This window comes from Salmo trutta, chromosome 15 (assembly GCF_901001165.1).
Source record: "Salmo trutta chromosome 15, fSalTru1.1, whole genome shotgun sequence".
Taxonomy (NCBI): Eukaryota; Metazoa; Chordata; class Actinopteri; order Salmoniformes; family Salmonidae; genus Salmo; species Salmo trutta.
Window position 1 is genome coordinate 55,185,662 of NC_042971.1, and position 12,509 is coordinate 55,198,170.

Consider the following 12,509-nt stretch of genomic DNA (forward strand, 5'->3'; position numbering starts at 1 on the left):
GTGACATGTAGTTGCAAAAACAAAAGAGATCAATACAGAGATAGAGAGAGGGGGACACAGAGAGATAGAGATTGGAGATTGAGAGAATGAACACAAAGATTGATCTCAGAGTGAGAATGAGCTAGCGAGATAATGAGCTGGGGAGAAAACAACTGACTGGGTTTTTAAACCAGGGGAAAGGGGCTGTGATTGGGTGAGGAAAGGGGAGCAGGTGTCTTCTGATTGGGGACTGGTTGATGACTGATTGGGGAGTGATGATTGTCACCTGTGAGGAGGAGAAGGAGAGAAAATAAATACAAATACAGGATACACACTACCTGTATCCGTAACAACAGTTCATTATTCTCATATAGTAGTCATGTACAGTATATAATAGTCATGTACAGTATATACAGGTCATATAGTAGTCATGTACAGTATATAATAGTCATGTACAGTATATACAGGTCATATAGTAGTCATGTACAGTATATAATAGTCATATAGTAGTCATGTACAGTTCATTATTCTCATATAGTAGTCATGTACATTATATAATACTCATATAGTATGTAGTAGTCATATAGTAGTCATGTACAGTATATAATAGTGATATAGTATATACTAGTCATATAGTAGTCATGCACAGTATATAATAGTCATGTACAGTATATAATAGTCATACAATATATAATAGTCATGTAAAGTATACAATCTCATATGTGAGAAACATACTGAAAGTATATGTTACAACCTCGCAGGTAAATCTGGTTTTTATGAAAGTCTCCAAATAAGGTGTACCTGCCCTTTTTAGATTCCAGCCATACAGGCTTCCTCAGAGGTTTGTTTGAGCTAGCAGAGCAGCCCAGGCATCTCTTTCCTCAGAGGTTTGTTTGAGCTAGCAGAGCAGCCCAGGCATCTCTTTCCTAAGATGTTGTTTTGAGCTAGCAGAGCAGCCCAGGCATCTCTTTCCTAAGATGTTGGTTTGAGCTAGCAGAGCAGCCTAGACATCTCTTTCCTAAGATGTTGTTTTGAGCTAGCAGAGCAGCTCAGGCATCTCTTTCCTAAGATGTTGGTTTGAGCTAGCAGAGCAGCCCAGGCATCTCTTTCCTAAGATGTTGGTTTGAGCTAGCAGAGCAGCCTAGGCATCTCTTTCCTAAGATGTTGTTTTGAGCTAGCAGAGCAGCTCAGGCATCTCTTTCCTAAGATGTTGGTTTGAGCTAGCAGAGCAGCCCAGGCATCTCTTTCCTAAGATGTTGGTTTGAGCTAGCAGAGCAGGCCAGGCATCTCTTTCCTAAGATGTTGGTTTGAGCTAGCAGAGCATCCCAGGCATCTCTTTCCTCAGAGGTTTGTTTGAGCTAGCAGAGCATCCCAGGCATCTCTTTCCTCAGAGGTTGGTTTGAGCTAGCAGAGCAGGCCAGGCATCTCTTTCCTAAGATGTTGGTTTGAGCTAGCAGAGCAGCCCATGCAGCACAGCTCCTAAATACAGTCCAGTATTCAGTGCTGGCATAACTGATCCTTTCATTAGGAGCAGACTGCACCAAGCCTATAAAAGAGCTAATTGTGTGGTGAGTTAACAGAGAGACACACATAGTCACACTAGGTAACACACTAACTGGTTGATTTGATTTGAATTGACTAGCTAACACACTAACTACATTTACAAACACACGTGGGTACGTGTGTCCATCGTGCACAGCACACACAGGCATGAAAATATAGGCCTACAGACAAGCAGTCTTTTTCTGTCTGTCCATACAGTCTTAATCTGATTAAGGAAATGTGCTTGTGAATGAGAAAGGAGGAGAAAAGAAAGGTAGGAGAGAGGAGAGTTTGCGTAGGTGTGTAAATGCCTATTTTCTTGCTTTTCTTGTTTTGTGTTTATACTTCCACCGATCCTAATATTCCACAGTACGAGGACAGAACAGACAGACATGTCCACACATGGCTTCAAACCTTACTGTTCCCAGAATAGCCCCCACAGTGTCACACTGTCACCACTGACAACAATGGGCGTGTTCAAGAGGATCAAAACCCCAATGTATCAAGGGTAAATTGTGACTGGCTGACTGATCTACAAATAATAATGAGTCGTATTTATGATGGAAGGTGATTTGTAGTTCAGTAAGTCGGCAGTCGCCTGCAGTCGTTTTAATGCTCTCGAACACGGCCATTATTATTCAGCAGTTAAAGGGGCTGGGAAAATCTCTGCTTGGCAATGTCGCCAGGTAGAAAACCACACTTTTAGCTCATATCAAAATAAACATTGGAAAATTGTGTGGTGTGTTTTCTAATCTGAGTTAGATATTGAAACTATTTTCTGTCCCTATATCCTCACGCAATAGACTTCAGGTTTTAGCCCTCCTCAAGTCCTCTAGGGTTCGGAAAATGTTTACCCTCTGTGCAAATAAGACCTCAAAGATTTATACCACAGCAGGATGGAGAGATTTACCACAAAGTGATGCTCTTCAGGCTATCTCATATACCAAGGCATATATGTCTAGATGAAAGAGATTGAGGAAATGTATAATGATGGTGATGATGATATCAATCACTCAAAAACCTTAACTGTACATTAACACCAACTGAGTTATAACTCTCTCTCTTTCTCCATCTCTCTCTCTTTCCCTCCTACTCTCTCTCGCTCTCTCTCTCTCTCCAGAAGGCGACTCATGGAAGAAGTACACATCTAGAAAGAACTGCCAGTGAACATAGTTGTGAATTGACCTTCTTCTAGAGAATGTGGTTTCCCCTCTCTACAGTTTACTCAATTCCGACCATGACAAAAAATGTGTCATCATCCCTAAACATGAGACCAGTGGAACATAAGAGAAGTCAAAGAGAGACAGACATTCTCTCAGGGGTCTGTAATGGAACCTCAGCATCAGACAGGAAGGAAAGAACAGGGTGAACAGAGAAAGTAGTGGGACACGTGTGATGTGACTCACTGATGAATAGTGTCTGCTACCAATAACTGGATCAGAAATAGAAATAGCCAGGTTCTGGACCTCGTTGAGCCTTCCTGGGCCCCATCCAGGGGAGAAGAAGGCGTGGCCAATGGGCCTCACCCTTGACCACAGACATACGGATGAAGAATCCAGACGTTGGTATAAGCAACGTACAATGAGCCAAATAATGAGCCAAATGATCATTCAGGCTCATCTTCTCTGGTTAGTCAGACATTAATAACAATCACACAGACAATTACATTCTAGTGGACTGTAAGACTGTATTCACCGCTGGAGGATAAGGTGTGTCCAGTTGTGTGTGTTTCCCTGAATCCTCTGGGTGATAGCGGGATGCTGCGGAGGGGTCTGCTGGCCTGGGTGTCCCGTGTGGGCGTTCTGCTGGTCCTAGTGTGCTGCTCTCTGTCCCTCCTCTACGTCATGACCTGCAGCCCCCACTCCGAGGACAACCTGGTGAGCCATGCCCTGCCACGCCCCGGGATGGGGGTCGGGGTAGGAGGGGCAGCAGGGGGCACAGGGGCTGCTCAGAGCGGACCCACTGGGCGGAATGGATACCAAGCCATGCTTGCAGAGCGCGAGGAGCAACACAAGCTCCACATCACTAGTTTAAAGAAACAGATCGCCCAGCTGAAGGAGGCGCTACAGGAGCGGAGCGAGCAGCTGAAAGGAGTTCAAGACTCCTTGGAGCGGGGGACAGGGGGAGGCCAGTCCCCAGGAGGAGGTTTCCTCGGGGAGGGAGGACAAGGGCCAGGGGCCGACAGGAGCCACGCTGACCTTCAGGAGTTCCTCCACAGTCAGCTGGGCCGGGCGGAGGTCCACCAGGGGACCAGACTACCCAGTGAGTACGCCATGGTGCCCTTCGAGAGTTTCACCCTGCAGAGGGTGTACCAGCTGGAGATGGGCCTGACAAGGCACCCTGAGGAGAAGCCCGTGAGAAAGGACAGGAGAGATGAGCTGAGTGAAGTGCTAGAGACAGCCCTGCAGAGTCTCAACACCCCCCGCAACGGAGCAGGCAAAGGCCACACCACCAAGGTCTACTCACCATCAGACTTCATAGAAGGTGAGTCATTAAGCTCCATACCAGAGCCAAACATACAGTATGTATACAGCCATATGCTATATATAAATGTATGGATATCTACAATATATGCAGTCAATTCGGAAAGTATTCAGACCCCTTAAAGTTATAGCCTTATTCTAATACTTTTTCAATAACCTGTAATGACAAAAACAGGTTTTTAGACATTTTTACAAATGTATTACAAATAAAAACTGAAATATCACATTTCGATAAGTATTCAGAGCTTTTACTCAGAGATGTTAGATCGGGTTCAAGTCCAGGCTTTGGATGGGACACTCAAGGACGCTGAAAAACATCTACATAGCATGATGCTGCCACCACCATGCTTCACCGTAGTGATGGTGCCAGGATTCCTCCAGACGTGACGCTTGGCAGTTCAATCTTGGTTTCATAAGACCAGAGAATCTTGTTTCTAATGGTCTGAGAGTCTTTAGGTGCCTTTTGACAAACTCCAAGCGGCTGTCATGTGCATTTTCTGAGGAGTGGCTTCGGTTTGGCAACTCTACCATAAAGGCCTGATTGGTGTGCTGCAGAGATGGTTGTCCTTCTGGAAGGTTCTCCCATCTCCACAGAGGAACTCTGGAGCTCTATCAGAGTGACCATTGGGTTCTTGGTCACCTCCCTGACCAAGGCCCTTCTCCTCCGATTGCTCAGTTTGGTCGGGCCGCCAAGAGTCTTGGTGGTTCCAAACTTCTTCCATTTACGAATGATGGAGGCCACTGTGTTCTTGGGGACCTTCAATGCTGCAGAAATGTTTTGATACACTTCCCCAGATCTGTGCCTTGACACAATACTGTCTCGGCGCTCTACGTACAATTCCTTGAGCTCATGGCTTGGTTTTTACTCTGACATGCACTGTCAACTGTGGGACCTTATATAGACAGGTGTGTGCCTTTCCAAATCATGCCCAATTAATTGAATTTACCACAGGTGGACTCCAATCAAGTTGTAGAAACATCTCAAGGATGATCAATGATGCACCTGAGCTCAATTTCGGTTGTCATAGCAAAGGGTCTGAAACGTTATGTAAATAAGGTATTTCTGTTTTTTATTTGTATACAATTTGGAAAAATTCTAAAAACCTGTATTCGCTTTGTTATTATGGGGTATTGTGTGTCGATTGATGAGGGAAAATATTAGTTTAATCTGTATTAGAATAAGGCTGTAAGGTAACAACATGTGGAAAAAGGGAAGGGCTCTGAATACTTTCCGAATGCTGTGTATACAGTTGAAGTCGAAAGTGAGGTTGGAGTCATTAAAACTCGTTTTTTAACCACTCCACAAATTTCTTGTTAACAAACTATAGTTTTGAAAAGTTGGTGAGAACATCTACTTTGTGCATGACACAAGTAATTTTTCCAACAATTGTGTACAGACAGATTATTTCATTTATAATTCACTGTATCACAATTCCAGTTGGTCAGAAGTTTACATACACTAAGTTGACTGTGCCTTTAAACAGCTTAGAAAATTCCAGAAATAATGTCATGGCTTTAGAAGCTTCTGATATTCTAATTGGCATCATTTTAGTCAATTGGAGGTGTACCTGTGGATGTATTTCAAGGCCTACCTTCACACTCAGTGCCTCTTTGTTTGACATCATGGTTAAATCAAAAGAAATCAGCCAAGACCTCTGGTTCATCCTTGGGAGCAATTTCCAAATGCCTGAAAGTACCACGTTCATCTGTACAAATAATAGTACGCAAGTATAAACACCATGGGACCATGCAGCCATCATACCGCTCAGGAAGGAGACGCGTTCTGTCTCCTAGAGATGAACGTACTTTGGTGCGAAACGTGCAAATCAAACCCAGAACAACAGCAAAGGACCTTGTGAAGATGCTGGAGGAAACAGGTACAAAAGATTGTACTTTTTGGAGAAATGTCCTCTGGTCTGATGAAACAAAAATAGAACTGTTTGGCCATAATGACCATCGTTATGTTTGAAGGAAAAAGGGGGAGGCTTGCAAGCCGAAGAATACCATCCCAACTGTGAGGCAGGGGGCTGGCAGCATCATGCTGTCGGGGTGCTTTGCTGCAGGAGGAACTGGTGCACTTCACCAAATAGATAGCAACATGAGGAGGGAAAATTATGTGGATGTATTGAAGCAACATCTCAAGACATCAGTCAGGAAGTTAAAGCTTGGTCGCAAAAGGGTCTTCCAAATAGACAATGACCCCAAGCACACTTCCAAAGTTGTGGCAAAATGGCTTAAGGACAACAAAGTCAAGGTATTGGAGTGGCCATCACAAAGCCCTGACCTCAATCCTAAAGAACATTTGTGGGCAGAACTGAAAAAGCGTGTGCGAGCAAGGAGGCCTACAAACCTGACTCAGTTACACCAGCTCTGTCAGGAGGAATGGGCCAAAATTCACCCAACTTATTGTGGGAAGCTTGTGGAAGGCTACCTGAAATGTTTGACTCAAGTTAAACCATTTAAAGGCAATGCTACCAAATACTAATTCAGTGTATGTAAACTTCTGACCCACTGGGAATGTGATGAAAGAAATAAAAGCTGAAATAAATTATTCTCTCTACTATTATTCTGACATTTCACATTCTGTGCTGATCCTAACTGACCTAAGGCAGGGAAGTTTTACTAGGATTAAATGTCAGGAATTGTGAAAAACTGCGTTAAAATGTATCTGGCTAATGTGTATGTAAACTTCCGACTTCAACTGTACATGGCTTTGCTCCACACTACTTTCTAATGCATGTCATATCTTCATGGTTGAGTGCCTGTTGAACTACTGGATATTGGTTATAATAAAAATGGAAACAAGTTGAACTCTAGAAAATAAACAGCACAACAAAGCCTCATTTCCAACACGTTTCAAACAGAGAAACCCTGTTATTTCCAGGATTTTGTTGTTTGATGGCCATAATGACGAATGCTGAGAATCAGAGCAAAACAATAGAGGATCCTGCTGCTGGATGCTGAAGAGCCAAAACTAGGATATCCGGCTAGTCTAGCATGATCTGATCTGATATGATCTGCAGTAGGAAAGGAGCACAGCTGCTTTCCATTCAGTGTGTAGCATCTCTACAAGCTCAGAGAGGGGGGCTGTTTCCTTCTACAAGCTCAGAGAGAGGGGTTGTTTCCTTCTACAAGCTCAGAGAGGGGGGCTGTTTCCTTCTACAAGCTCAGAGAGAGGGGTTGTTTCCTTCTACAAGCTCAGAGAGAGGGGTTGTTTACTTCTACAAGCTCATAGAGAGGGGTTGTTTCCTTCTACAAGCTCAGAGAGAGGGGTTGTTTCCTTCTACAAGCTCAGAGAGAGAGGGGCTGTTTCCTTCTACAAGCTCAGAGAGAGGGGTTGTTTCCTTCTACAAGCTCAGAGAGGGGGGCTGTTTCCTTCTACAAGCTCAGAGAGAGGGGTTGTTTCCTTCTACAAGCTCAGAGAGGGGGGCTGTTTCCTTTTAAAGGTCAACATCTTTACTGGGGCCACTTCTGACTAATACCTACATGTACCTGGGAGAGTGAAAGAGTTTGTTTGTGTGTGTGTGTCTGCAAGGCCTTACACTCGACATGGGCATCCTGAAAATATAGTGAAAACATCATTTCAGCCAGGAGTGTTTACGTACCTCTTCCTTGAAAGACCTGTTTAGGTATCTGCTGTGAAACACCCTGTAGATAACCAATTTGCTAATTATTATCCAAAAACTAGTCTGTAGTTGACCGTGTGTGCAGCAAGTAGCAAACAACAACCATTGTTCAACAACAAAGATGAAAGCAGTCGTGTTGGCTAGTTAATGAACCGTGTAGGCTAGTTAATGAACCGTGTAGGCTAGTTAATGAACCGTGTAGGCTAGTTAATGAACCGTGTAGTCTAGTTAATGAACCGTGTAGGCTAGTTAATGAACCGTGTAGACTAGTTAATGAACCGTGTAGGCTAGTTAATGAACCATGTAGGCTAGTTATGAACCGTGTAGGCTAGTTAATGAACCGTGTAGGCTAGTTAATGAACCATGTAGGCTAGTTATGAACCGTGTAGGCTAGTTAATGAACCGTGTAGGCTAGTTATGAACCGTGTAGACTAGTTAATGAACCGTGTAGGCTAGTTAATGAACCGTGTAGGCTAGTTAATGAACCATGTAGGCTAGTTATGAACCGTGTAGGCTAGTTAATGAACCGTGTAGGCTAGTTAATGAACCATGTAGGCTAGTTAATGAACAGTGTAGGCTAGTTAATGAACCGTGTAGGCTAGTTAATGAACCATGTAGGCTAGTTATGAACCGTGTAGGCTAGTTAATGAACTGTGTAGGCTAGTTAATGAACCGTGTTATATCTACCGACATTTGTTGTTTCTCTAAAATCTGCGATCGTGACACACGGCGCTGCATGATTTACAACTGTCCCGTTGACGGGATGCCTATCCCTAAGAAATGTAATGAACCGTGTAGGCTAGTTAATGAACTGGCAACTGTCTTTAGCTTAACAGTTCTCCTTCGCCTGTCCTTTTAACTTAATTGTACCAGTGGACAAGTACCTTTTCATTTACTCAGACAACTTGAAGCGTGTTGAGATGCTGACGATTATAAAGGGAGCATTATGAGCCCTGCCAATCCTCAGTTAGCGAGCCGTGACTGAACACAAATAGTGAATGCTGCCCGTTGGCTGTGCTGAATGGAGTTTTTCAAGAGCTGCTATGGGTGGATTTGCTCAGCTGTCATACAGAAAGAATAAGATAGAATGAGACAACAAGGAATGAGAGAGAGAGAGAGATCAAGATAGGGAATGAAAGAGAGAGAACGAGAGAGAGAGAGGATGAGAGTGAAAAAGAGAACAACACAGTGAATGAGAGTGTTTAAAACGAGACGGTTTGGGTGGAAAAAGAGTGGCATGCTGTGTGAGTGACAAACATGTTCATGTGCTACACTACATGGAGCTAGGCTGCAGAGCCAATTTCTACCCTGTCCCCAAAGTGAAGAGACATGGAGCTAGGCTGCGGAGCCACATCCTACCCTGTTCCCAAAGTGAAGAGACATGGAGCTAGGCTGCGGAGCCACATCCTACCCTGTCCCCAAAGTGAAGAGACATGGAGCTAGGCTGTGGAGCCACATCCTACTCTGTCCCCAAAGTGAAGAGACATGGAGCTAGGCTGTGGAGCCACATCCTACCCTGTCCCCAAAGTGAAGAGACATGGAGCTAGGCTGTGGAGCCCTATCCTACCCTGTCACCAAAGTGAAGAGACATGGAGCTAGGCTGTGGAGCCACATCCTACCCTGTCCCCAAAGTGAAGAGACATGGAGCTAGGCTGTGGAGCCACATCCTACCCTGTCCCCAAAGTGAAGAGACATGGAGCTAGGCTGTGGAGCCATATCCTACCCTGTCCCCAAAGTGAAGAGACATGGAGCTAGGCTGCGGAGCCACATCCTGCACTGTCCCCAAAGTGAAGAGACATGGAGCTAGGCTGCAGAGCCACATCCTGCCCTGTCCCCAAAGTGAAGAGACATGGAGCTAGGCTGCGGAGCCACATTCTGCCCTGTCCCCAAAGTGAAGAGACATGGAGCTAGGCTGCGGAGCCACATCCTGCCCTGTCCCCAATGTGAAGAGACATGGAGCTAGGCTGCAGAGCCACATCCTGCCCTGTCCCTAAAGTGAAGAGACATGGAGCTAGGCTGCGGAGCCATATCCTACCCTGTCCCCAAAGTGAAGAGACATGGAGCTAGGCTGCGGAGCCACAAACTGCCCTGTCCCCAAAGTAAAGAGACATGGAGCTAGGCTGCGGAGCCACATCCTACCCTGTCCCCAAAGTGAAGAGACATGGAGCTAGGCTGCGGAGCCACATCCTACCCTGTCCCCAAAGTGAAGAGACATGGAGCTTGGCTGCGGAGCCACATCCTGCCCTGTCCCCAAAGTGAAGAGACATGGAGCTAGGCTGCGGAGCCACATCCTACCCTTTCCCCAAAATGAAGAGACATGGAGCTAGGCTGCGGAGCCACATCCTGCCCTGTCCCCAAAGTGAAGAGACATGGAGCTAGGCTGCGGAGCCACATCCTGCCCTGTCCCCAAAGTGAAGAGACATGGAGCTAGGCTGCGGAGCCACATCCTACCCTGTCCCCAAAGTGAAGAGACATGGAGCTAGGCTGCGGAGCCACATCCTACCCTGTCCCCAAAGTGAAGAGACATGGAGCTAGGCTGCGGAGCCACATCCTGCCCTGTCCCCAAAGTGAAGAGACATGGAGCTAGGCTGTGGAGCCACATACTGCCCTGTCCCCAAAGTGAAGAGACATGGAGCTAGGCTGTGATTTCAAATATCCTGAGTTTATTCTTTAATGAAAAGTAGAATGTTTTGAAATGGGAGCAAAGTACATAATTCTTTCTTAGATCATTTTCTTTTCATGATGTTGAATCTTACACTGTAGTTCTCTAGTCCAGTAATGTCTGTTGAGACTCGTCTTTGGAACGTTTGATTTTGACTTCAGAAAACAAGAGGTTTTGACTGACAGTTTACAGCTGTGAAATGGAGACCACAGGGACAAAAGAGTCTACTGTATTGTTGTTTAGTTATATGTCTGGGTACGTCTAACTTCTGTGAGAAGGTATAATCCAGTGTCAGTATGATCTCTATGCGTGACCGGTCTCCTTCAGCTGTCATAGCCAGGAGCAGAGAGGAGAAAAGGATGCTGTCCCCTACAGAGACCTGAAATTCCCTTTCTGTCCCTATGAAATTAGCTGTCTGTCCTCTCTCCTTTGGCCTGAAATGCCCTGTCTGTCGTTTTCTCCCATGGCCACAGAGCAAATGCTATCCTTCTCTGTCAGAAAATGCTTACAAATCCAGGCAGCACAGTAGAGAAATGAGTCTCCATTTGACAGATTGTTGACAGTGCAAATGCAGTAGCGACGGACAGTCTGGCCGAGTTTGAGCGTGTTTGTGTACAAAGCAAGAAAGATGATCCCCAATGGACTACTGGATATATATCACCATTATAACATTATACTTACAAACAAATAAGCACATAGGCAAATAAACTGAACTGCACTTCAAATGTGTGTACATGTATGTGTATAAACACTGAGTGTACAAAACATTAAGAACATGTCTTTCCATGACATGGACTGTCCAGGTGAATCCAGGTGAACGCTATGATCCCTTATTGATGTCACTTGTTAAATCCTCTTCAATCAGTGTAGATGAAGGGGAGGAGACAGGTTAAAGAAGGATTTTTAAGCCTTGAGACAATTGTGCCATTCAGAGGGTGAATGGGCAAGACAAAAGATTTAAGTTTCTTTGAACGTGGTATGGTAGTAGGTGCCAGGCGCAACACTCAGCAGTTTCATGTGTGTATCAATAATGGTTCACCCACCAAAGGACATCCAGCCAACTTGACACAACTGTGGGAAGCATTGGTGTCAACATGGGCCAGCATCCCTGTGGAATGCTTTTGACACCTTGTAGAGTCCGTTCCCAGACGAATTGAGGCTGTTCTGAGTGCAAAAGGGGGGGTGCAATTCAATATTTGGAAGGTGTCTTTTCATGTTTATGTGTGTGACACATGCCTGCACGCATTCGTGGCCTATGGGTAAACACACTCGTCTCCCTTCCCCAGGTATCACTCGGACGGAGAAGGACAAAGGCACTGTGTATGAGCTCACCTTCAAAGGTGACCAGAGCCGTGAGTTCAGGAAGCTGGTTCTGTTCCGTCCCTTTGGGCCGCTGATGAAGGTGAAGAACGAGAGGGTGGACACGGCTAACGTCCGCATCAATATCATAGTGCCCCTCTCCCAACGAGCCGACAAGTTCAGACACTTTATGCACAACTTCAGGTACAGTGAGAGCCACTCAGTTATTCATGCATGTTATTGGCTCATTCTCCCCTCCCTTGTAACTCTTCCCCCGGGTTAGTGTTGTGTTCTCAGTTAACCTTACTAAAGAATAAGTGTCAAACAAGGGTTCATTAAAAAAAAATCATGTTCCATGTCCACTTGTATTAACTGTGATAATTGTATGCCATAACCAACAGAATGAGAAACAGAATATACTGTAGTTAACCATGTGTGACATGCCCAGTTTGTCACAGCAGCAAGGATTCAAACCAAAGGAAGTAATTGCTGCGTTTGTACTCTGATAGTGACAGTATGTCTCTCTCTCTCTCTGCTAGAGACGTCGATGGACTCTTTAATTCCTGTGATTTGTTACACTCCTGCACAGCTGCTTATCAAGGCTTTTGTTTTTTTTTATGGCAAATCCTGCTTAGTAGCAGTCTTAAAACCAGCACATAAAACTGATATACTGCAGTCGTGCTGTTCCTGCTGTGCAAAGTCTCCCTGAGTCGCTGAGCAAACGCTTTGGTCTCATCCATATTAATGTAGATGGAGGAGGAGGTGTGTGGAGGTGCGGCGGGGTGTTTGTGTGTGCAGTGTTTTCACGAAGAGAGGAGAGGAATGTTAGGAGGACTGACGTTCTTTTCAGAAGCCGTGTGACACATTTACTGAGCACAGCGTATACAGGAATGACACGTACAGAGATAAGTGTACGTT

General features: G+C 45.1%; 1 protein-coding gene across 3 annotated transcripts in view; it reads left to right on the forward strand.

The window, feature by feature from the left end:
- LOC115149376 (chondroitin sulfate N-acetylgalactosaminyltransferase 1-like) overlaps positions 1–12,509 on the forward strand; it is a 56,418-nt gene that overhangs the window by 19,877 nt on the left and 24,032 nt on the right. For 2 of the 3 annotated variants that reach the window (XM_029692198.1, XM_029692195.1), the window contains exons 2-3: positions 2,642–4,005; positions 11,579–11,795. In XM_029692198.1, the coding sequence (XP_029548058.1) occupies positions 3,279–4,005; positions 11,579–11,795 (944 nt within the window). In that variant the 5' untranslated portion in view covers positions 2,642–3,278. The remainder of the gene's footprint in view (positions 1–2,641; positions 4,006–11,578; positions 11,796–12,509) is intronic. The other variant, XM_029692196.1, reaches the window with a different exon arrangement.